A 25,746-nucleotide genomic window follows, 5' to 3' on the forward strand; every position below is an offset into this window, starting at 1 on the left:
GAATGAGTATTTTTGTATGCTGTACATTTGTGTGATGTTAACCTGCAGCTATTATTGTAGAGTATTAATTGACTTTGTTATGATACGAAATGTGTGGTAATGACATGTAATAGAAGGGATTCAATGTGATTTACAAAGTGCAGCCAATACTGTATAGGAACAGTTCAAAGATAATAAAAGGAAACTAAATTCGATTTAAATGCAATGAAAATGCAAATAATAGACTAGGAAAAGAATCATCATTATGGTCACAGTGGATTAATAAATAACCCCAAGCTTAATAAAGGATATTAAAGGGCAGTATGGGAAATTCATCGGCCAACTGCAAAAGGAAACATATATTAATACAATGTATTTCAGTCTTAGCCAATGACAATCAGCTGTAATTTTTTGTGAACACAGATTGTGGCCTGGGTGTCCTTGGAATGAGAGAGGAGATCCACAGGAAGAAGATGTGCTTCAGCATTTTAATCACAATGATGTGAAATAGTCAAATAGCCAATTACATGCACATATATTAAAATTATGGTGGCCTGAGCAAGACAAATGCCCTCTCTCACTGCTCCCACCACATGTATGAAGAGATGCATTTAAAGGGTGACGTCCTTATTAATAAAGGCCTTTCTAGTATGACAGAATTTTTTTTCGCAGTAAATCACATGTGAAATGATTGACTGAGTGTTCTGGATTGTTAATTATGTAGACATTCACACACTCCTTTTTTTAACTAGAATGACACTCAGTAGAGCGCATAACTCTACCAAGGTCAACAGTCCCATAAAATCAATCAGGCTTCACAAAATTGCACACACTCAGTTCCTTAAATACGCAGGCAAGACCCACAGATTATTCCCTTGGATTGGTGAAGTGAAAAGAAAAAAGAATTCTGTTCCTAGTCCATGTCCCATGCTGCCTTCAAATTTGTGGAGATCTGTTCAATTGTTTTTACGTATTTCTGCTGACAAACCAACCAGCCGACAGACAAATGGGCATGGATGAAAACATAACCTTCCTTGATGGAGGTAACATTTTAAATGATACATAACAGAACAAGGTTTCAGTCGTCAGCTTCTCTTCCTCGTTGGCAGTAGCTTTCACTTAATACAAAGGAAAACCCCTTCTGCTTTGAAAGAAGTTGCTTCCATGCCACAGTTAACACTTTCTCCCATAGGTCAAAAATAAACAGTGGAGGAATTGAAAATGTCAGCAAGACTTGACTCTACATGTTACAAACAAAACCAGTACCTGCAGTAAATAATGAACTATCTTTGTAAAATATGTTATCTGTACACATTAGAGACTTGTGTCTACAGCCTTACCTGCAAGTCAGAGATTAAGCCGACTCTGCCGGTAAGAAATTATCGTTCTTCACAGAGCTGTGTAGAGCACCATCACGCAGTTACACACAGAGACACACAATTACACACTCTCTGCGCACACACCTTGTTTTCTGTTTCGACTCCGCTGTGAGATGTTTATGCTCAAAGCTAAATTGCCAAGCTGTGTCCCCACTGCTCCACCAGCATTATTAAACACACAGAAAACAGTTATTTTACACACCCCTCTCACAAACACGCGGACGCACACTACACTAAGAGACTCACACACACACACACACGGAAAGTGAAATGGGCAGGACAAGATTCATTCAGCATTAAGCAGAGATCTTTGAGTGTGGATGAAGAGAACAAGATGGCGGATGAGTGGATAGCAGACCATTTGGATTGAGAAACAATTGGGGTCAATTTAAGAGGAACCCACAGTTTGATTTCCAGAATTTGCACGGCTGTAGTCAAGAATGAATTCAAAGGTCAGCACTTTGATCCAGAACCCAGCCCTAGCATTACTACCACTGCTTGAAGAAAAACATGGTCGTAGGTGTGAAATTTCAACCTGAGGTTTCTGAGGCAAATTGAAACCTGGATTCCAGTTCACCACAGAAAGTCACGGTGAAAAAAAGTGTGTGGAGCTGAGGTGTGACAAGCGGGTGACCATCTGTCAGTCATACACACACAGAAAATAAAATGACAAACTTACAGCTCTGCTCAAGTCAACGATACAAAACAGAGAAATGTTGTAGGTATCTATCTCACTTCTACTTTGAGGGTTGCAGGGGGGCTGGAGCCAATCCCAGCTGATATTGGGTGAGAGGCACCCTGGACAGGTCAAAGACAAACAACCATTCACGCTCACACCTACAGTCAATTTAGACTCTCCAATTAACCCTAACTCCGTTCCGCATATTTCTGGACTAAGTGAGGAAACCAGCGAAGACCCAAAACATGCAAACTCCAAACAGAAGACCCTGGCCCAACTCTTATAATGTTTATTATGAGTAGGCAATGCTGAAAAACTCATGATATGTCAGTGACAGTATGTAAAGTTGTGAGACTTCAGAAGAGGTCAATCCACTGTTAATCCAGTTTTAACATTGAATCCAGATTCATGTTGACAGACAAAACAAGACAAGGTCTATAATGTGATATGTGTTTATAAACACTGTTACTTCAACAGGATTAATACCCAGAATACACACATACACATCTCTCGGCTCGAACAACCACAATCACAGAATAATTAATTTAGCAGTTGAATTTATCCACGACAAAAACACACCTTCGAACATGCTATTCCGATGGTGACCTTATATTTATTTTGACCAGAATGCGGAATCCGTGAGAATAATTTTACACATAAAAATTGGTTGCCTGTCAAAATTTATTGGAACTCTGGAAAAAGATAGTTTGTTTTTGGCTGCTAGTTGGTCCAGAGGGAGACACAACATAAGTGGAGGGGAGTCATTATGCAGCCCTCGCAGGGAACACCTAGTAACATGCTAATGACTGACACACCATATAAGTGTTTTATGTTTATCATCATTTTCAGTTGTGTAGAAGATGATGTCTGAGATCATGTGAGAGTCATATACACACAGAGCACAGTATCCTCCCCACATGGACACACACACTCGAACATGATCACCGTGCATGTGTTCATCAAATGCTCCATGTGTCATTAGACCAGGGGTGTCCAAACTATAAGCCATCTGCGGCCCGCCATCCATTTTAAATTGGCCCGCCTGAAAAAAAATTTGAATTTAAAAAAAGAAATTATTAAATACTCGTTTTTTTTAAACTAACAATTTAGTCGCACTTAAATGGTACTTACTTATAGCACTTTGTAGTTTTGCTCTATTTTTGAAGAAATTGTACTTTCTTGATTCTTGTTGTTCTGGGTTTGAACCCACGCCCTTGAATGCACTGATTGTAAATTGCTTTGGATATAAGCGTCAGCTAAATGAATGGTAATGTAATGGACTATGGCCCACTGTATTGTACTTCTCAGTTTAGACACTATGTGGAGCCCAACTCACCCCTGACCTGCCAGCTGTCCCTAAGAACGCTGCTATGCCCCCCCGCCCTGAGCGACGCGATTGAGGCCCACTGTCAACAGTCCGCTCCAGGGCAGGGGGGCGTGGCGGCGTGAATGGCCCAGACCTTCAAATTTTTTTCTAAGATAAGTCGTACATGATTTGGCATTGACAGGAGAGTTTGAAGTGATTTGGCACATTGCTACTGACTGGCTATGTGGTCCAGCTACGTTCATCTTCATAATACATCTGGCTCTGCTGGTCTGGTGCATTGTTACAGATTCAACCCAAATTGTCCTAGAAGGTCTATTATGTAATGTTGCTGACTCATTTATCTGATTCAGTTAGTGCCACCATGTAATTAAATATGGTATTAACGAGGTGTTAAGAGATATTTTTTCCGTTAACTCCATTAGTCATCGTGATCAGCATTTGTGTGGGTTATTCACGTATTCGAGGCTTTTATATGTTTGTCAGGATACAGGTCAGTACAGACTGTGGGCTTCAATGAAATGATTCACGGCTTGTTGGATACAAGAAAACTGGGCTGCTACTGTCCATCCTGTCCACGTTCGATGTGTGTTTATATATATTTATACTACTACACACACACAAACACACACACATGCACACACACACACACACACACACACTTAAGGACATTGCTGTTTATCCTTAAGTCCTGCTGTTCCACAGAAGATAAGTCATGCATCATATATAAGCTAATTCATCATACATAGCCTATCAAGTAGCATAAATTCATATAGTAGAAATCATACGACAAATTTACAGTACAACAATTTGTTTAACACGTACATACCTGTGAAGTAAGTATGGTGACAAATTGCACAACCTACGTGGTCAGCATGTACATTTCATAACGTATCATTGCACAACACTCACGGCCTTTACATGTCACGGTTGAGAAGCTTAATGGACAGAGGCGGCCCTCCCTCAGGAATCCTGAATCTTCTATCAGGAGGTAAAAGCTGGAACGTGTTGGATCTGCCACCGTTCTCCGTGCCTGTCTGATAATAGACTGCTCTTAAATTATTTGGATGTGTTGTCCACTACAAGACAAAGCGAGTGTTATTTTTTAAATGAAAGTAACTCTACTGAAGATAGGGATCATGTTTGGTGGTGTGTGTCTGAAAGGTGTTGCAGTCGGTTCACCAAGTCGTCTACACCATTCAATGTTGTCTTCTTACTTGGCATGCAGCCATTAACAGTGAGGCCGATTTATCCTCAAAATTATTATTAACTTCAAACAGCTGCAACATGCAACTCCACCACTAGATGTCACTAAATTCTACACACTGAACCTTTAAATCTCATGAGAGCCAAAGGCTTTTGGAAGAGGAATCCACCATTGTGTTTTGTATCGCAAGTTTGGCCTGGTTTGATGGAATGTTAACTTCTCTAACTTCAGTAGAGCAGGCCTCACTTTTTTTGTCCACGTTAGCTTACATCCGATTGGCTGTGTTGGAAGTCACTGCCCATTTACTATATGACGCACTATATTTACTATGTGTGTGAGATGTATGGGCTATATAGTTTCCGTTTCCTGTATGACTATTTTGTGTTACCATTCTCACCTTGCAATGTGTCACATTTGATAAATGTGAAAATTAGACTTGTAACAATACATTTGTCAGTAATGACGCAAAACACCTAGTGCGTGTCCAAATCTCAATTTATTCCTCTCTAAAGAATCAGCTGGCGGTTTATTGCACAGAGAGCAGGGATGCTCACACCTGGAAAAAAACAAGCTTTTTCTGAGAGTTAATGAAATGTAAAGAAAAGGAGCTCATGATGCATTGTTCCTTCTCGTGATTGTGAGTAACAAGGCATATTCACATCTAGTATGAGACTGTGAAAGGATGCAGGAGACCAATGAGGCATTATAGCAGAGGACAAAGAACGATTTCAGTTGAATTAACAGCAACACAAGTTGCAGTCCCTGCTTTGTATGTGCGTCCCTTTGTATACTGAATGGAAGTAGAGGACTTTCCTGTGTTTAGTCATAGTGTATGTTCTAAAAACATCGATGTACCTCCGTCAGTGTTAATGTTGATTTACCACTGACAGTAGCTGATTGGTCTTTTCTTATCGTATTCATTTTGGCTTGAATATTTACACAGGTAATTAAGGCCCTGTGCAATTTTCGTCAAACGCGCGGTGATGCAATTAAAATCTTGGCCTCCCAGCTCCTTCCTCTGTTGTCTTTGCTTCTTCTTACTGCAAAACAAACAAGATCTGTGGCCATTGTTTCCAGCAGTGGACTTACTGCATGTGTTGCCCTCCCTGCTGAGATAAACACAGCCTTGTGATTGGAGCCTATTGTTTTCTGCTTCAGCTTCATGTTTGACACTAATTTGATTGTTTTTCCACAGTCCAAAAATAATTTATTGAAAATTGTTTTTATTTTAGCCCATTTAGCAAAGCTGCTACACAGAAGTTATCTTAAAGTGGCAAGTAGACAAACTACAGCCTCTTACAGGTATTATGTTGGATGAATTTGAACCTAGAGTGATCTACGAATGAGCATTTGTCAAAGCAGCACTTGAAGTCTAACCTCAACCCTTATTTTTGGCATAGGTGCCTGTATTTGGAAATTAATGAATTGATCTCTGGTAATGGGGCCCGCCTTGGATTAGAGAGTGTTAACCTTTAGAGATATCTGTACCTGTCATGATGCAGAGATGTCCCAAATGGTTTACTCCATGTAAGGTCCAGGATGGTTTGAGACACTCGGTGGTTAATAAATAAAACCAGAAACAAAAACAGTGATATGTTTGGAGCCTGGAGCCAACTCTATCAAGCAACAAGAGCTGTTTGTTGGTTAAATGTTAATGTAAACTTGACTTCCAGCTGTGTAAGATATGAAACAGAAAATAACCTCAGATCTAGAAACACACACTCACCAGTTTCTCTTTGTGATCATCAGCTACTACAAATATTACAGCTCAGACCATAATACATGGGGAATTCCCATCTGTTTATATATCTTCTTTCAAATCATTGATTGTGAAAGTGAACACTGCATTAGCGTATGCAGAACATTACACTTCTGTACACTTACACAACATAAAGCCCCTGTGAAACCTATATAATTGTTTAGTTACAGTCTATCCCACTGCAGCAAGCCTCACTCACACTGTGAACACTCACAAGCAGCCACGTCGGACTTGTATTTATTTCAGACACCAGCTGTGTGGGTATTCACAGGAGAGAGACATACAGACTGACTAGATGGGCAGTGTTTCCCCTGTTTGTAATTCTGAGTGGGAATGGAAAAGAGTTGACAGAGAGAAGGGGCTAGAAATAATTTGGGGGATTCCTCTTTGACCGCTTTCTTTTTCCAGTGATGCTCAAAAAGTGTTCTCGAAACATTCATCTGGACTTTTGGTCTCTGCCTGCATTCTCTTGGGATTTCATCAGAGGAAGTTGAAAGATAAGAAAGGAACTTTTTAAGTTTTTACTATAACATAGCAAGTGTCAGAATGACAGATGTTTAACCACCATGGAAATTAGAATACAAGAAGTTATAATAATCTCTATGAGCAGCACCACTTCCCCAGGGCAGAATGGGATTCTGTTTGGTGTCGTGACGGGCTGGATTTGGTAGAATCAAAGAAATGAAAACACCACTAAACATCAGCTCGAGGCAATCTTAAGAAAACCTCAACCGGCTGAAATGTGACAAAGACAGCTGCATGTAGGTGTTGACTGTAATGTGACAAAATGTGTGTGCATGTTTGCACTAGCACATGATAAGAATATAGAGAAGTATTTTAGGTATCCTAACCCCTGAGCCGCAGCTGTGCAGCCCTTTTACTTTATATATATATATATATGGTAAAGGCAGCATACAGCCACAGGCACAAACAGAGACACACACACAAACCAATTTTGATTGCGTATGAAAGCCTTCATGTTGATCAAATTTGCACCAGAACTAAATTAAGCCTGTTTCTTTTATAGAATAAGTCCTAAATTGGCCTTGTAAAAATCTAATATAACTATGTATTAACTCCAGATATATTCTCCACCTGGTGCTTTCCCCCCCTGTTTTTTGCCATTACAAACCTGGAATTACAATTGAGAAATGCAGCCATAAGAAATCCATTTGCCTACTTGTTTATTTGTGTATTTGTTAAAAATTAGGAGAATACTTTGAAAGAAAATGTATCTTTCACCGACGGCCACAAGCAGCATTTTGAATCATGAACTGTTTGAGTCTTTCCTCCTCGGTGCACCTGAGATCTGCAGCTTGCTTCGACAATTCACCGTATCAGAGTCTGTGGCTGCTGCTGCTGTAGATGTGATGATTCATTCTAGCAAGACGAGACCTTTCTGCCCTGTTGGTTTTCAGAGTACATTGTGAAACTGAATTGAGATGTGCTTGCTCTGCATACTATCAATCAGCCGGGTTTCTCATAGAGTCCTACCTGACTTATTGGCCATACATGAAACATCACTGAACTCTACCAGAGTTGCATGTTGGAAATCCAAACTCTGTGTGTTCATCCTTTAGTGATAGATTTATTCTAATTAATGATTACTGCATGAATTTGTGCCCACACTAGAATCCTACAGCAGGTAAACTGTTGCACTGAAGCCTCCTGCAATCGATTATTTCTCGTATTTTTCATTATAACTCAACCTTTTTTACTCACTTGCAGGTTTTTCTATTTGTCTCTCACTGACAACGCAACATTTACTTCATTGCTCTTCGTACACGTTACACCTTGCCCTCAGCATTCTGGAAGGTGTTGAAAGGTACTGATGTTAAGTGAGGTGGACAGAAATCTCTGGAGGGAGAAGGGCAAACCAGACACATCATGAGCTTTGGTTTGGAGCTTTATTACATTTTCAGACTCCATGAAATCCCGATATAGCTACTGTCCGATTCTTGAAATGATGAGGTATGGATGGATTATTATAAAATCATATCCTCCTGATTGTTTGCGGCAAATAATATTGTTGGTATTATTTTATAATAATTACAAACCAAGTTATGACATAAATGTAATTGAATAAAAAAAAAACTGACACACAGACCGTTATGAATATAATCATACACTTTATATGACCTGGTTTTAGTTAATGATATTGACACCACATACTGATGACAGATTTGTATCAATGTGTTAGCTTTCCATGCAAAAAGATTAATTGAAAGCTAATTAACAGAAGAAAATTAACGAGCTAACAGGTTGCCACTCTGCAACAAGGTGCCGAACCTCACGCGGTGACGGCCGCTCTAGTGAATTCTGCGATAGTGTTTAAATAACCGCTCCTGTACCGGATCCAACCGGCTCTGTTTTCACGTTGTGTCATTTCCCCCTCCCGCTGATTCCCACCTGCTCTGGTGGATGTGCTTGGGGATTTAGCTTCCTCTGGTAACTTGTCTCCTCAACGAACCGCATGTAGATTTATTTGCTGATCACAGGATTATTCCTGTACATGTTCAGTAAATACTGTGTCTGTCAGCATGGGTGTTCACTGTGTGGGCGCTCGACAGACTCAAATCATGTTGGTCCATGTTACCAACAATCACACATAGCTGCTCAGTGTTAAATGTTTTTCATTTCAAATTCCTTCCCAGGGATTCCAGGCCATTTTGCCCATATGTTTATTAGATAGGAAACCTATATGCATATCCGGTGAGAATCATGTACAGATATTCTCACATTCTGAATGTGTCACGTAGTGGTGTGAACTTGACTTATTTATTCGCCCTCTAACACAAGTAATTAAACTCCTCTGCTCTTTGCAACATATGTGATAAGCACTGCTCACATTTCTTAGCTCAGGAATCTGCTCTGGAGTTTTCTTTTGGTTTATATTTCTGCCAAACCAAATAAGAAACTCTTTATTCACAGTACATCTGATCAGCTGTTTTTTTTTAATAATGCCAAATGTCAGATTATTTCTTTTGAAACAGGACTGGGCCTGGTATTAGCACAATCGGTGACAACACGTTTTGCATGGCTGCTTACATTATGTGTCTTGTTTATACACACTATGCCCGGTTTATTAGATGCAACTAGATAATGTGAAGGTAGTGATGATACAGCTGTGCAGTGAACCTCACCTGAAGGTCGGAATGTTCAGTCTTGCTCACACTGATGAGATGTAGTGATTCAAATAGTGATCACTGGTGGTTGTGTTGCTGTTCGTTGTTGCATCACACTGAGAGATGTCTCCAATATTAAGACTGATAGAAATACTGTGCAAAAAATGCAATGGACTTAGTAACAGGTCATATCCATCACAGAGTAATGTAGAACCAGTAATGCTCTCCAAGTGTTGCCTTGATGTTGTCTTACGATACACCACCATCACTGCCCCATTAAAATAGGCTCTGTTTTTGACCATGCTGTGTGATGTACCCATAGTGCACCTCTGTACACATTTCCTTGACTCTGTGATGTCATCAGACTGGGACGACCTGGGGTGGACTGCTACTGTCAGCACGAGACCGGAGCAGCTGTTCTTCAACTGGTGTTCCTCATCAATGAGGTAAGAGCATTTCATCCTTTTTGTGTTTTCTTGATTGTTATAACGATGAAGGCAATTACCTTTTTTTAAATGGGGGGAGTTGAATTATTTGTGTGAATATGAGAGAGGAATTATGTCTGAAGCTACTCAGGCATTGCTCATGAGTAAAATTAATTAATTGTGCATTTATCGTTACTTTTTACTTCATGGGATTTGTTGATAATAAATAATCGCAGATTTGGCTTTGTCACAATCAGGGCTGTTTTGAGGGTTAAACACCTTTTTACCTAACTTACCGAATACAACATAGTGTATATGCATCGTTTTATATTGTGGTTTACTCACTTGTTATTGTGCGAAAAAAAAAAAGAAGCTTGAGTCAAATTCACCAGCAATGTTTACTGAGCATTATGTGAGCGTCAGAGCACAGCCTCATCTTGTACCCGCTCCTTCCCACTGTTGCCTGGCACCTTACCCCTGCTCTCCTGTCTCCTGAGCCTACAGACCTTGCTGCTTGCAAACTGTCAAAGTCCAGTCTCTCTAGCAAACAAGACGAGTTTCAGTGGGTTCTATATTTTTATATATATTCTAAAACTATAGCCATGGTCACAATAATCCCTGTTCTCTGTTTGAGGCGTGCAAGTGTAATTATTTTTTTTCCTGCTGAGTTAAACAGCAACATCTTCACCATGTTAAATATTAAATCAGAAAATGTGACTGAAGCTTAATTTGGTCCATGTTCGGTTTGTCACGTTACATAACCCAGAAATCAAGGCCGCTGAGGATGAAATGATCCAACCACTCCAGTTGTATCACGGAGAGGAGCAGTTTGCCCGTTGGAGATAACTTGATGTGTGCGAATACGAGAGAAATGAAGATCCTGACGGTGTAACCCTGGTGCACCGTGGGCCCCATAAATGATTTATTTACTTTCCCACCGTTGTTTTTGGTTCTCGACTGCAGATTTGGTTTCCAATTCAGTGGTTTCGACTGTGTTTGAAAGTACATATTGACATATTTGGGTTTACAAAATTTGTCCCCCCAGTCGTCTTTCTGAAACTCTCTGTTGTTTAATGTGGAGGAGCTGATGACAGCAGGAGACAAAGCACTCTGTAATGAACCATTTAAATTATCATTATGATCATTACTCACTCAAAGATATGTTTCCTCCATGTCTTTAAAACAGTTTTTCCTCGCTGTCTGATTTGGCTTTGGGGGCTGACACATGGCAGTGGATCTTTTAGGCCTTTAACAGAAGCTTACTCATGTGTGCCGTGGTTCGATTCCATGTTTTGTTTACTAACAGAATTCTGTAGGTGTGCTAGCGGAAGAGATACAGGTCGTGGTGTTAAAGAGCAGGAGCTTAGTCACGCGGTTCACTCCACTCTGTGTTTCTCTTTATCCTTTATTCTTCTTTAATCCATTTGCTCCTCCTGCCTCTCGATGTTTTTTGCGTAGCACCACTCAGTTTTTTTCTTTTATGCCCACTGGCTCTTTCAGCCCACTTCTCCATCGCTCATTGGCCTACTTGTGATGTGTCTGTCTGAGGCAAATGGATGTGTATGGGCCTGAAGAGGTGTGTGTGTGTGTGTGTGTGTGTGTGTGTGTGTGTGTGTGTGATTCTCTGTGTCAGGTACTTACTTTGAGTATGTGTGTGGAGGCTCAAGTACATGTGTGAAGACACTGTTCTCTGTGTGCATGTGTTTTAATACCTCTGCCAAGAAGGTTATGTTTTCAATACTGTTTGTCTGTTAGTAGGACTACACAAAAACTACTTTCACCCATTTTCCAGAGAATATTCACAACAAATTAAAAACAACAACGTATATAATGTGTAGCAACAGCTGTGAGCTGCTAAACCTGTATGGAGTCCTTTTTTTTACCCTTCACCTTGTGTTGATCTCCTCCTCAGCTGAGTGCCATTCTAGTTTCTGCATATTTACTCATTCATTTTTGCCCTTCATTGTGAAATGAGTGGGATTCAGCATAATAAATGCTTTTGTGTTTGTGTCCTGTATATCAACAGGCCCTCACAGTGATTACTATAGGTCTTCTCATTGTTTGACCTGTCGACTAATAGCTGTGCTGCGTGTCAGTGTCCTCTTGAATTCACTGTGTGGGCCGTCAGCCTCCCTGCTAATGTTCGACTTATGTTTTTCAAACCAGCCTCTTGACATTCACTTAGATTTAACCCATTCCTGGTATGTAACTGTTTCATGCATCAAGAGTGTGTCTCTTCTACGGTAGGGTGGTGGGCAAGCATTTTCCAATGTGCCACTGTCAGTCCAACAACTGATATTTGCACATGTGTGTGGGGGGACGTGATCAGACCTCATTTCAGCATCTGTTTGCAAATAAACGCGACAGGTTATTGTTTCTATTTATACCAAAAACCATTTGTTTTCATCGGTCTATACAGTCCACACACTACACCGTCAAACCAACATCAAAACACTGCATAATGTTGCTGCTTTAAAATTGATGATGGGGAACAGAAATTATGATTCAGGAACTCTTTGCCATCTGCTGCGTTAATGAGGTGCATAACAGAGACCAGTGTCGGTGATTCATCTGTGGAGCATTCAGACTTCCTAGTCCTCTGAAGAGGTACATTGATTAATGGTTTAAAATTGCAGGGTAAACTCTTTTATTGCATATTATTAACAAAGCCAATTTCCCTCAACAATTCTTGAAACAAAGAAAATGTGCAAATGTTATTACATCGGCACCATTAATAATTTGTTTTAACGAGAAACACACATTTCATTCCTTATAATTTATTAAGCCTCTTATTCTGTGTTAAAATCGGATTTTCATAGCTTTTCTTTCAGGTTTGAAGAGGTTTAATCAATTTCTTCCCTCAGCTCAGGGACCCTTCTTAAGAATTAACTTTACATCAGAACACGTAATGATCAATTGGTTAATTAATCAATTATAGATTTTCTGATGCGATGAGTGTTTAATGAGAGCTATTGAAGATGGTTCAGCCAAACATGAAATGTTGATTCACCAACATAAATACATGGTACCTATTCTTCCAAATGGTTTATATAGAGTTATTTTCCTTTGGCCCTGGCCTCTGCCATTTTACCTGTGTACTATAGCTGCACCTGGCTGCCATCAAGCCGTCAACACAAGTTCACCATAATGGAGCTGTGGACCTGGTGCAAAACATATAAGGTCAGATACAGACTTACCAGGGTCCAGGGGGGAGAGGTGGTGGAGCAGTTACCCAGAGGTGATCCTCAACTCACTGGGGCCCTTAGCAAAATTCAACTGATGGGACCTCCGACCTGACCCATGACCAATGAAAACCACTTGCCACCCAATCACACCTGGCAACCCAATGCTTCCATTACACTTCCCTTTTAAAATAGTTTGCTCCATCTGCTGGTCTGAGACCAGCAGATGGAGCAGAATGAGGTATAAATGTATTGAATTGAATATCCTCTATATAATCTTAAGAGAAGTGTAATATTTAAAATACATTTTATAATGTAGAATGTAATAATTCTGAGGTTTGGTTCTGCTGCATGGTGATGAACACTAGCTGATGATTACTGGTTGCTTGAAGAGGCTTTCACACAAACACACAAGTCTTATAAATATTTTTACCTCGTACTTGTACTCAGTGGAGACAAATATCATATCTTCATCAATCATTCTACCAATATAAATTATGATCTTACAAGCTCACTATGAAAATAAGCTTTTGTTAAGTGTGACAATCAGATGAATCAAGGGAAAGTTAAGGTCACTCATTCATAATGGGGGTTAGACAGGTTTTTGTAAAGAGATTCAGTCAGATGAAGACTTTTTACCACAGAGTGCAAATACAAGACTTTGGTGTCTGATGGTAATTACAGGGAATAATGGAACATTTCTCCACGGATAATAATGGTCCACAAAACGTCCTCCCTACGCTACATTTCCCCGTCTAAAGTTTTATAATCATCCTGATAATCACCCCTTAAGCAAATGTTATGTTTTTTTAACGGAGGGAAAACATTCTGTGAAATACTCTTATGTTGTAAAGTCTTTAATCCCATGATTAAGTTTGTAATCTAAAGCTAATTCTCCCTGGGCTCCAGTCTTAACATTGACGCTCTGGTAGCGAACCCGCATTGGGAATTTCACTGTAATTACAATTAGCTGCCCTCAGAAGCAGGGTTGCAACCAGCTGATGACATTTGAAAACTTCCTCTCAGGTTTAATTCAGGGTAAGACGCTTTGCAGTAATACAGAATTATATACAATATTATTGAGATATTTTTTACTTATTCTGTTCTGCTTTTATGTGTTTATGAGACTGTGTATACCTCATGTTATTTGCATGTGCTTGTCCTTGGTGCCCTTCACCTTAAATCTCATATGTTTTCGGCATTTTGTGTAATCTTCCACAATCTCATCAACCAGGACCACAGGACTTTATTCCAAAAGGCAAGGTGATATCCGTGTCCCTGCAATGATTCACTACTGATACTTCCTGTTTTTTCTCCTCCAGGGAGCGTTGGTCACAGCCTGTGCAGATGACACGCTACACTTGTGGAATCTGCGTCAGAGGCGGCCGGCTATCCTGCATTCACTCAAGTTCAACCGAGAGAGGTAAGCATTCCGCTAGGTAGGACGCACACGTACAGTGTACAGACACACACCACACACCTCTGACGGTGAAAACTGGATGCGATTGCCCGAGAAGAATATAATCTCCATTTTTTACGTGATTCTAGAGCCCAACATCATGCACAACAATTTCCACAGGGTCAGGCAGTCAGGGCTGAGCTGCACATGACACTGTATTCTGCTTCCACTCATCTTCAGCATCTTGACACAATGGCAGCTGTAAAAAGGGCTTAGAAAGCCCTGAACTGGGCTCACATTACAGACATTTCAGGCCAATGTAAACCTGATCTGTACCCCCAGGACTCTTATCTTGGTTGGTACTGATGTTCGGTCCAGATTATCTGGTAGTGTGAGGGGTTCCAGAGCCTCTCTTGAACCTCCCCAGCTGCCGGCAGAATAATCGGGAGCCTCCGCGATACTCATCAAACTCATATTTAGGATTTACAGTGCGTCGTTTCCGAGCTGAATCACAGCAGCCAACGAAAGAGACAGAGTGACGCGAGCGGCTGACGAACATTCTGAGGAGAACGTCAGCAACTGCGTTACAGTTAACAGATATTATAACTGACGGTTGAAGTGTCACCTGAAGGAAAGATAAATATCTCATGCTGACCACGTGCCTTCGATCATTTTCTCATCCACACTCATTCTGCCTTCTCCTTTTTCAAATATAAGAGCAAGTTGTTGCTCTTCGCTAATATCCACCTTCCCTATGAGGACACATGAGAGGGATGAGGTGGTGTGTTGTTTCCTCTGAGCCAATAATATAATAATATCATCCTGTGGTGTGTGATTAGCCATCATTTTCTAATCTTGTAGTGTGGTCCTGTTTAAGATTATAATGAATGATATGTGTGGAGATTCTCCTCATGTCCGCCATGCAACCTGATTTCAAATTACATTTATCTGAGCCGAGCTTTATTTAACTGGACCATCTCTCAGCAGCATCATCGGCAGTGGCCAGAAACACATTTAATCAGCTCTGTCTGTGTCGAGAAGACGAGGCCTCCTCCCTCCCTTCCCCCTCCTCCCTCTCCTCCCTCTCCTCCCTCTCCTCCCTTTGACACTGAACCTTTTTTACCCTCTTTGATAAACCTGAGAAACCTCATCTTCTGACTCAATTGAACTTGTGAGACATCTCCTCCATCCACACCACCACCGGCAGTGATAGATTATTTCTGAGTGGTTATTAGAAAACCGAATCCTTCGCCTTCGAGATGTTGCCACATCACTCACCTTCCACATGGTTGCTGTAACCTGGCATCATTAGAGAGAGCTGGTGGAATATTTGATGTTGGTTATGGAAGCCCAGTCAGACTGGGTGTGATGGTAGATGTGCTTAATTTGAACATCTCAAATGACAGAGAACCTCTGTTTTGTGTCTGTTTCTATATCTGACACCAATTGAGGGGCTTGAAGGTTGAAGGACAGGCTGTTTTTGCTCTGGTGCTTTTACCTGACAGCCACATCCGCACCATAGAGTTCCACAATTGCTCAATAAACTGGGATGAACCTGATCACTGCAGAATTCTTGACCCAGTGAGTTTGACTGAAGGTGAAAAGACCCTGAGTGTGCTTGGGAAATTGGCAATTTCCGTCTCTCCCTCTCTGTTAGTAATATTTTTTCTAATGCTCTAAAAGTGTCAATGATCATTACATTTTCTCCAACTTGGAAAACTTTCATCAACTCCCAGCGCCCTCTATTGTCCAGATATGACGTCCTTGATCTCTCTCTCTCTCTCTCTCTCTCTCTCTCTCTCTCTCTCTCTCTCTCTCTCTCTCTCTCTATCTCTCTCTCTCTCTCTCTCTCACTCGCTCTCTCTCTTGATCCTTGTGTCACACCTCCTCACCGGCTGGATGAGGAGGACATGACACACCCTCCGCCAGCTGCCTCCTTCAGTCTATCACATGTCTCACTCGCTGCTTGAGGCCATCTCCTCTTCTCCCCTGAGTAGCAGCCTCTGAGATGTTGTCATAAGCAAGGTTTGGGCTCTTTGCTTTTTCCCGGGCAGTGACAGCTCGGGCTCTGATCTTCACCATTTAACTGTTATAGCAAACAAAGGCGTCTAATGTTGACATTCGGTTTTTGAAACGTTTCCCCTTGCGTCGGCGTGGCCATACACAGAAGAAGCCCAGTTGTTTAAAACAACACATTTGGTTTAATCCAAGGGGCGTCCACTGTAGTTGTGTAACTATCCAGAGCACACTTTCATTGTCAATAATCATATCAACAGGACAATAAAAGTAAGTTCCTTTAGTTATAACTGCAGTCAAAATAAACTCTATTCATTTAAATCAAATTTAATGACAATTAAATAACAACAAAGTAAAATAATAATTTTGATGTCAAATTAAGCTTCTTTTAAAAGAATAGCTGCACCATCATTCTCTTTGCCATTGAGGCTAAGAAAGTTCAGAAACATGTTGATGGAAATTAAAGGAGGCAACCTTCATACACAATGAAAGCAAAGTTATATAAGATGCATTCAGAGCAAAACTAGGGAAAGTTCAAACACTAATCATTCCATCAACTTCCTGTTCAAGTATTTCACACTCTAAATTCCTCCTATAATAAATGCTGCTTTGACTAAATTCATTGAACAGATGTGATTGATGTGTTTTTTCTTTTTGCATTTTCATCCTACTCAAATTTCTTTGAGTGCACCTTTCTCATGGTCAAGAGCCTTAAATGAATAACTGAGAATTTTGATTGAAGTTAAAATATAAACTGTGCACATGAATTGCAAAGCACATGTATTTTCTTTTACAAAAATATTTATTATGGTACATTTATAAAATCACAGAACATCAGGGTCGATGCCAGTGTTAATTCTGATGAGTACTCATCACAGCGGAACTCAACTTAAGTCAAGGACCTCATCTGAGTCACTGGTCATGTTTTCTCTCAACTTTCCATCCCGAGACGGCAATGAACTTCCTCCAGGAGACGGAGAAATCTCTGTCCTTCAGTAAAAAAAGGGAACAGCATCATAAAACTCCACCAGGGGCTTGTTAAATCCACGTACTGTCTGCAGGTCAGGGAAGGAACACACTGTCTCTGTAATGCAGTGACAACAACTACTGACATTTCAAGGAATTCTATCAAATTCATTCCAAATATTGAAGAATTCTTCATATCTAAAAGCAGCTGCTCACTTTAGTGTTTGTATTGCAGACAGTGCAATCACTTCTGCGCTGCACTTTTAATTGTGTTTTTTCATTAATGCTTTTTTTAATGTCACAAATATGAATACAAATGCCTGTGTAATTTTGATGAGGACATTGTGGTCTTGGCTGCCAGGAAACTCTGGAAGCAGGATGCCTTCATATACCTTATGTCTTTCTTTTTCTGCTCCAGAACTCTTGGCGTGTCTCAGCTTTGCCTCTATTAAAATTTAATAATTTTCAGGGAGGGACACTTTAGACAGAAGTTAGCAGAAAAGTAACACGTTAATGTTTAGAGAAATCATCACACCATAGCCTGTTTAAACCTGTCCATCTGAGATTTATTCACAGACCCTGCAGCTGTACCCATCACTGTGATTCTCACTCTGTAGCATGGCCACGCAATCACATGAACCTTAGGGATATTGTTTTGATTCAACCGTTCTTCCGGTTCCTTCTACCTGTCTCGTGGTGCAGTGAGGTAGAAGTTAGCGCCGTTCACTCCCGGTTGCAGAGCAGTGAATCATGCTTGAAGATAATGAAGAAGGAGGGCATCATGAGTCATCCATCAGAGGCTGGCCAGTGATTTTCCATTTAGCTCTGTCTCTCCAGGTTGGACCTCACACAATTAGCACCCTACCACCTCCACACAAGCCCTGAATAATGTGTGAATCACAGGAAATTGAACAGGAGAATTGTTTTGGGATGACTGTCAGTCAGCATCGCGAGGCCGCCGGCCCTCCTCGCTTGTCACGTCGAAAGGAATCTGAAGACTTTCACAGCAAACAAAAAAGCACATCACAACACATGAAGCATCACACACTCCCTGCAGCTTTGAGGACAATGAAAGGAGACAGTTGAGCTAATGTAAGCATCTGTGGTTTTGATTCTATCCAACATGACGGCTCGGATATTGTTAGGTAGCCGTTGCAGAATTCCTTAAACAGTGGTGTCGTGTCTCGTGCAGAGCAGATGGCCAGGTCGCCCGCTCCCTCGACCATATCAGCAATTCAATTAATCCCTACATCTGTTTAGCTAATAAAGGATATTTGCTCCTCAGCTGGTTTGGAGATGGCTGGTCAGCTGGAGGCTAAACCCACGTCTCTTCCTGTCCTCTTTGATTGATTATTATAAGCCTGGTCCGACTGTCTGGAGTCCAGACCTTATATTTTACTACAGCTCTGTGTTCGCCTCTACTCACTCCCCCCATGCCTTTTTCATTTTCTCATTGCTTCTTCATTAAAGAGAGGTTTTGTTCTTTAAAGCCTTGACTTTTCTTTGATATTTTCACAGGAAGAAAAATCAGGACTTGTAGGGATACTACGTGTTGGAAAGTTTGTAAGGGTATAAATAGGCAGTTTCAACAGGATACGTTATTCTTCGGGCAACGATACACTATTTTTCTGATATCACACGATCAATATTTGATCAATGTGAAACAATATTATAATGCCCATTTTCCAAAATTGGTTACATCTATATCAAATCACAAAAGGCCACATCAATATGATTTATTTTTTAGTTTTGTTCAGTCTTGACTTAATCTGTATTTAAATCTATTGTAAGATCCCTTGTCTTTGGAAATTTTATACAAAATGGCTTGTGGAGGAGTGTCTTATCTCGTCTTTCCTAAATCCAAAATAATTCCACACAATCGGTTGATCCCCACTCACTTTTGCATCGATACATTTTATTGTTGCTCACTGAATAGATATATTTATCCAGATCGCCGAAGGTAGTTTGAAGATATTTTGTGTTAAACACATAATAATCCTCAAACATTGATCATAAAGCTTCTCGAATATAAATGCATGTTGCAAAAGACTTTCTTCCTCATGAAGCACATCCCCGCCACCAGCACCAGTTTGAATGTTGTCATCTCCCTGAGCCACCGGAATCCTTATTGAATTGTCTGCTGTCTCGTTTGTCTTCCATCTTCTAATCCTGCCACTTACTGGGTCGTTGGCTTTGGGGCTTTGGGGCTTTGGGAAAAAACATCCGATCCCAAAAGATCTCAGAGAAGTCATAGAAAATTATTTAATAAATTGTTTGAGGCTGTTAAATTCATATGTTTTAAACATGGTCTGTGTATTTTTCAGTGCAAAAAGCTTGAGCAGACATGCAATCACTCAGGTATGGTTATAGTAAGCTTCTACATTTAGGCTATATCCTTATTGCCTAGAGTGATGCTCACATGAGGTACAATTGAGAATTCATACATATGCAAAATGAGGACTGTGCGGGGAGAAATACTGCATTCAATAATTAAGATTCGATGCTATTTAAAGCTTTGAGTACGGAGGGGTAGTGATTATGTGTGGAACAGCGTACCAGTTCAGCCTGTGGTGCATACAGTACGTCTGCAGGTTACAGGGAAATGTAACCGCACACAGAAAAAGTTCAGGCTTCTTCCACTTCTGGCAGTTGTTTTGAAGGGCTCTTAAAATAACTATTTATACCGGCTTAGGGTGAGCTTACAGGCTGAGTGCAAGAGTTCTCTGACAAGAGAGGAGCAGGAGTGGCAACATAAAGCGCAGGAGGAGCAAATGCAGGCGATCAGTCCTATACACCAGCTTCTGCATTGTGGAAGGAAAGCGATTTTCCACCTTCCTGCTGAGTGCTAAATTAAACCGTGACAGAATGAGTCAGGCCACTTTCCCTGGATATCCATGAATGAGTCAGGCCATGACTTCTGTTGAGAAAGACAATTATTACAATTAAGCTGATGGGACGTAGTTACAGTCTGTCAAGTGCACTGAAGAGACGATGCTGAAGGTTGGAGAACGGTTACATCCCCGCTGAGCAGTGTGTGTTCTACAATAACAGTGTCATTAAATATCTGTCTCTGAGCCAATGATTGTTTCATCACTTGGATTCTGTTGAGTCACCAGAAGAAAGTCTGTGTAAATATTAAAAAGAAAGAAGAGCAAATGACTCCATGTTTCATCATTGTTTTACTCTAGAAGGAATAATTGCTCTATTTAATTTTCCTCGATCCTATTGTAGGATACATTATGGCTAAAACATTGATTAACCACAGTAAAACAGGTAACTGGTTCTGTTGTGTTGTATCACTGTAGGCCTATTTTTGACTTAAGCCATGAAGCCTCCTTCTTCACAGGTCCAATACATCTGTGCCCGGACCTAAAAAGCCCCAGAAATGTTATCCTAAATCTGACCATGACCCATTATCTGAAAGCTGAGACCTGGAACTGTGTTCACCCGAGAATTACTGAGAAACTTTCTGTCTTACCCAGTGTTACTTCAGCAGCCTTCTCCCCTGTGCCTTGTCATGATGCGTATAATCCGTCCTCTCATAAAAAAATCCCGTTTACTGTTATTCTTCTTTGCTGATTGAAATAGCAGCGTGGCTAACTTCATCCAATTGTGATTAGAATTGACATTAGGTTTTAAATCTTTTTTTTCTTAACAGGAAATATACACCCTTAGATAAAACCAGTTTTCCATTTTATTCCACTGATTGATTGTTGTAAAGACACATATAATAATAACTAATGAATTATCCTCATTATAATCGCAAAATGTCGGGTTTACCCTAATGTGCATATGTACAAAAGAGTGAGAATAAACTGTGTTATCACTCCCATCAGTCAAACTGAATTAATGACTTTATATCGATGTTCTAACACCCGGTCTCTCTTCTCCTTTGTTTCTTGTTCTCCAGGGTCACGTTTTGCCACCTTCCCTTTCAGAGCAAATGGCTGTACGTGGGGACGGAGCGCGGCAACACACACATGGTCAACATCGAGTCCTTCGTTTTGTCCGGATACGTCATCATGTGGAACAAGGCCATAGAACTGTGAGTAGCTAACGCTCAAAGTGCTGGAGATCAGCGAACCAGTGGTAGCAGCTATGGTGATGACAAATATGCTTTCTAATGTAATGGTTCTGGTGGTGGTGCTGCGGACGGCACTGGTTCATACAGTACATGGACAGTGAAATATTGAGTGGCAGTTAAATTGGTCTGCTGCTGATGCCTTTTCTCTAAACTATGATTCATCTGTGGTGACAAACAGAAAGTTTACTTGTCTCAAGAATCATAAAAACTCAACAAGTGGCACCTTTGTTGGTATCATGTAGTTTTCAGCCACTTGAAATGTCATATATCATTATTTCCTGGTTTAAACCTCAGATGTAAATGGTTTACACAATGTGTAATTGCAGACACTGAAGATTGTCAGTTCTTTGGGGCCTAACACCATGTGATAATATGGAGAGACGCAATCACCAGAGGGATTTCATTGGTTTAGCATTAGGTGAATATGTGGATTGTTTGTTTCGCTGTAATAATGCTGCAGATTGAAAATGAATGGCACCGTCAAGTGAATAAATGGGGCGCAGCTCTGTTGAAGGCCTGTTTGTTTCTTTTGGTTTCACCCACCTACACGCTGTGCATGTGGTGTTAGCCTGACAAGTCCCCTGCTGCAGTGTCAGTCACAAGTCACTTTCATAGCGAACCAGCTTGTTGCCTTGTGACAGCCCAAACTGGGGAGAGCAGTCACAACACTGGTGTTTCTGTGTGGGAGGTCTGTCTGCCAATCACTGCTTGAGTCTCAGAGGCCAAAAAAGTGTTTGAGATTTGAGCAGAGCATTTTGGTTTGTTTATTTCTTGCTGTACGGAGGACTCTCCATTTTACTTTGCATCTTATGATCAGAATTTCCTAAGTTTCTTAAGAAGTCTAAAAATGTGTGACAGGAATTTTCAGTGATATGTTGGCATTCGTACTTCGTTATTTGAAAAATGTGTTTTTCAATCCTGCTTCCAGCCATAAAAAAACCACTGCTTCATTAACATTTAAGGATATTATTACATGTAAGTAAAATCATTATTATTTTTGTTTCATAAACATAACCAGTCCTGCTAAGGCTCTCCTTTAGTCTTAAATTTGTACTCTGAAATTGTTAAAAGACTTAGACTGGCAAATGGGAATACAATTGGAAGAGAGCAGCAGCACAACACAGTGCGTGAAGTTACTGTGTAGAAGAGATGCATCTAGAAAACAATTGTATATAAAATCACATTTCAGACAAAGAGGTGGATGAAGTTGGCAAAGGGGCGGAAAATTTCCAGTAAATTTGCATTTGTGTCTTGTTAAGAATGACACAAAGATGCAGACGCATATCAAGTGCCCAAAGTTTCCTCAGGGCTCACATTAGCCTATGACAAAACTAAATGTTTATATTTATGTCTGTATATGACAAGGTAAATACAGTTAGTTTAAATTACCCACAACATTTCTAGTTTATTCCTGTTAATTCCCGTTAAATCCCGTATATTCCCATGGACAGTTTCCAACTTTGAATATTCCCGGAATGTTGCAACCCTAATTATGAACAATCTATATTTTGTTCTTTTTGAGATTGGAGAACAATGTATAATGTATTCTATATTTTCTAACCGTCAGCACTCTGTACATGTACCTTTCTGAAGTGGAGTTCACGAGAAGTTGAACTAGTATAGAGAGAATCTTCTCTCATCAACACACACAGCGACTGGGGAGTTTCAGAGTTTCCAGTTTGGCTGGGGACGTTTTCTACCAAACATGAATGAATAGGGATGAGTGGGGACTCCGTTATTTCTGAGGTGGAACGTCTAGTGTGCAAAGGAGAAATTATCTACTCTGTGCACTGTTTACCAACAGCAGAGTGAGAGTCATTTAGTGAGTGTGTGCATCTGTGTGTGCACTTGTGTGTGTGTGTTTGTGTGTGTGTGTGTCTGTGTGTGTGTGTGTGTGCGCCATCCCAGCGTTTGTTTGTGTGCCAGCCGTTCACAGATGCATTAATTGAACACAAACCAAAGTATGCTCTCTGGAAAAAGAATCAATTATAGCGACAGTTCAACTGGGGCCAATGTTCCCAAACAGGAGGGCCGTGGCTCTCATTGAAATTCAAATGGGTTCGCAACATATTTAATGCACAATTTCATCTTCCGGAGATTAATTCTACAATGAGATATAAAAAATTAGCGGCAAGGGGGATATGGAAGAAAACACAGCAGCGTTGCGCGCATCCTGCTGCACTTCACAGATCCCTCTGATGAACAGAATTATGTTTACGCCTGGCATCATGTCAGCCATAGTCAACATTGCTATGTTTGGCGCTTTCTTCCACTGAGATTGTCAAATCAAGAAGAAGCTCTCAGCGTCCTCCTGTTCCAACCTCTTTTCAATGAATAAGTAGTGTTAAAATGCAAATGAGCTATGCAGATACAGGCCGTACATGGAAACACATGGCATTAGAAACCCTATAGATAACTTTAAACATATGCAAATGAATGGATTGTTAGGGTCTGACAAATGTTCACATACATTCACACATTGTCCTTGTTTTTCTGTAGTTATGTTAAGAAACCCCAAAGCATAAGTATAAGGTTAATAATAGTTTATTGTCTTGGTAAATGTGGAATATAACATGCATGTGACAAGTACCTGTAAGTCTCTCTCTATATTAAGGCTGCAGGGCCTGTGCCGATGTGGCAGGTTGGGTGAATAGCCTGTGAAGTAGCTGCTACAAGAATGGAGGATCAGATCAGAGATGGCACTGTCACTGAGCTGAAGTCGCTATGGAGACACAGTCACGAAAACTGCAGTCAACATGTCTCAATGGCAGGTCCTCAGGCTGAGGAGATGTTAAAGAAAAGCTTGCAGTGTTTCTGAAACAGATTTTAGCAGTGTGGTCATTCTAAGTCATTAATGTCAACACTCTAATGCTATAGAGAACTCTGTTTCCACTCCACCTCAGTCTTTGGTGGACACTAGATACAATATATGTTCATGTGAACATCATACAAACAAAACTGAATGAAATGTCTTTCTTAATTTTTACCAAAGCAAAGAAATATTGCAGAATATATGGTTGGCAGTTGACACCTGAATTACTTGGGATTAAAGTGCTCTGTCCATGCAAACATGAAACAACAGACATAATAAAAGTATTGTCAGCATTTATGATACGTGAACAACGTGAATTATAGTGGAATATAAATTCAATACATAGTGCGTTGTCCCCCTGCTATTCGTAAAGCTACAGTCGGTAGAAAATCAAAAATAGAGGCGAGAGAGAAAGATATTTCAAACTAATACAACTTCCAGACACCTCCTCCATTTCTACTAAGCTGTGCTCTAGCAGTGATTGAAACTTGGTCAAACTCTCCTCCTGCCTCTGATTGGTGGTTTAGAAATGGGAGTGTTGGATTCCTTAAATTACATTATGTCTCTGCAAGGCATTCTCTGGGATCTGATGATTTAAGGCTTGTCTAAGGCTTCCAAGGTACGTTTGCCCATGAGGACGCAGAGGGTAACTTTGCGGCTGCAGGTAAGAGGAAGAGATTGATGATCTTCTCGGTGGTGTCTCCTTCCAAGCACTGACCCGATCTCTGTGCACTGGCCGGCTCGCTCTTAGTTTTCACTCAGTGTCAGTATGCCAATGAGTTCATTTGTAAACATTAACACACAGACAAAATTTACGGGTTCATTAAACAGTCACGTCCACCAATGACACTCAAAACTCCCAGTCATCTGCGACAAGAAAACTCCAACCCCCGGCATGATAGAGTGCCATGCAGGACAGCCAATAAGAACCTTTATTGTAAATGTTTCTTTCTTCACATTTAACTGCAGAAACAGCATGATTATATACATAGAAGTGACAGTATTTGTTATATAATAGCAAAAGCAAATCATTTTTCCCTACACAGTCTTATTTCATTATTTCCGTCTCTCTGACTCTTCAGAAACATAGTCTCCTGGGCTGAATGCACAGTTAATCTTCACTGGAAATAAAGGACGGGAACAGCATCCACGCTCCATGGTGCTATAGGGTTGACTTTTGCAGCAAAGGAAAAACATGAAAACGAGTCAAAAAATAGGAAAATGCTGGCTGCTTGTTTGAAATGTCTTTGTCTCTTTTTACACTAGGTGAAAAGGATTATGGGTAAGACTATGGGCTGAGAAAGAGCCAATGAAAAGGCTAGCTCAGGATGCAGCTGAGTGTCTGAGCTGTGTTCTATAAGCAAAAACGTGGGTGTTTTGATTTCATCATTTCTCCTTTCTTCCTTTTCC

The 25,746-nt window shown here is 40.5% G+C and overlaps 1 protein-coding gene across 4 annotated transcripts in view; it reads left to right on the forward strand.

Moving 5' to 3' along the window:
• stxbp5l (syntaxin binding protein 5L) overlaps nucleotides 1-25,746 on the forward strand; it is a 114,311-nt gene that overhangs the window by 44,048 nt on the left and 44,517 nt on the right. For all 4 annotated transcript variants that reach the window (XM_053439366.1, XM_053439368.1, XM_053439369.1 and 1 more), the window contains exons 3-5: nucleotides 9,817-9,898; nucleotides 14,382-14,482; nucleotides 21,351-21,485. In XM_053439366.1, coding sequence (XP_053295341.1) covers nucleotides 9,817-9,898; nucleotides 14,382-14,482; nucleotides 21,351-21,485 — 318 coding nt within the window. The remainder of the gene's footprint in view (nucleotides 1-9,816; nucleotides 9,899-14,381; nucleotides 14,483-21,350; nucleotides 21,486-25,746) is intronic.

This window comes from Pleuronectes platessa, chromosome 14 (genome assembly GCF_947347685.1).
Source record: "Pleuronectes platessa chromosome 14, fPlePla1.1, whole genome shotgun sequence".
Lineage (NCBI taxonomy): Eukaryota > Metazoa > Chordata > Actinopteri > Pleuronectiformes > Pleuronectidae > Pleuronectes > Pleuronectes platessa.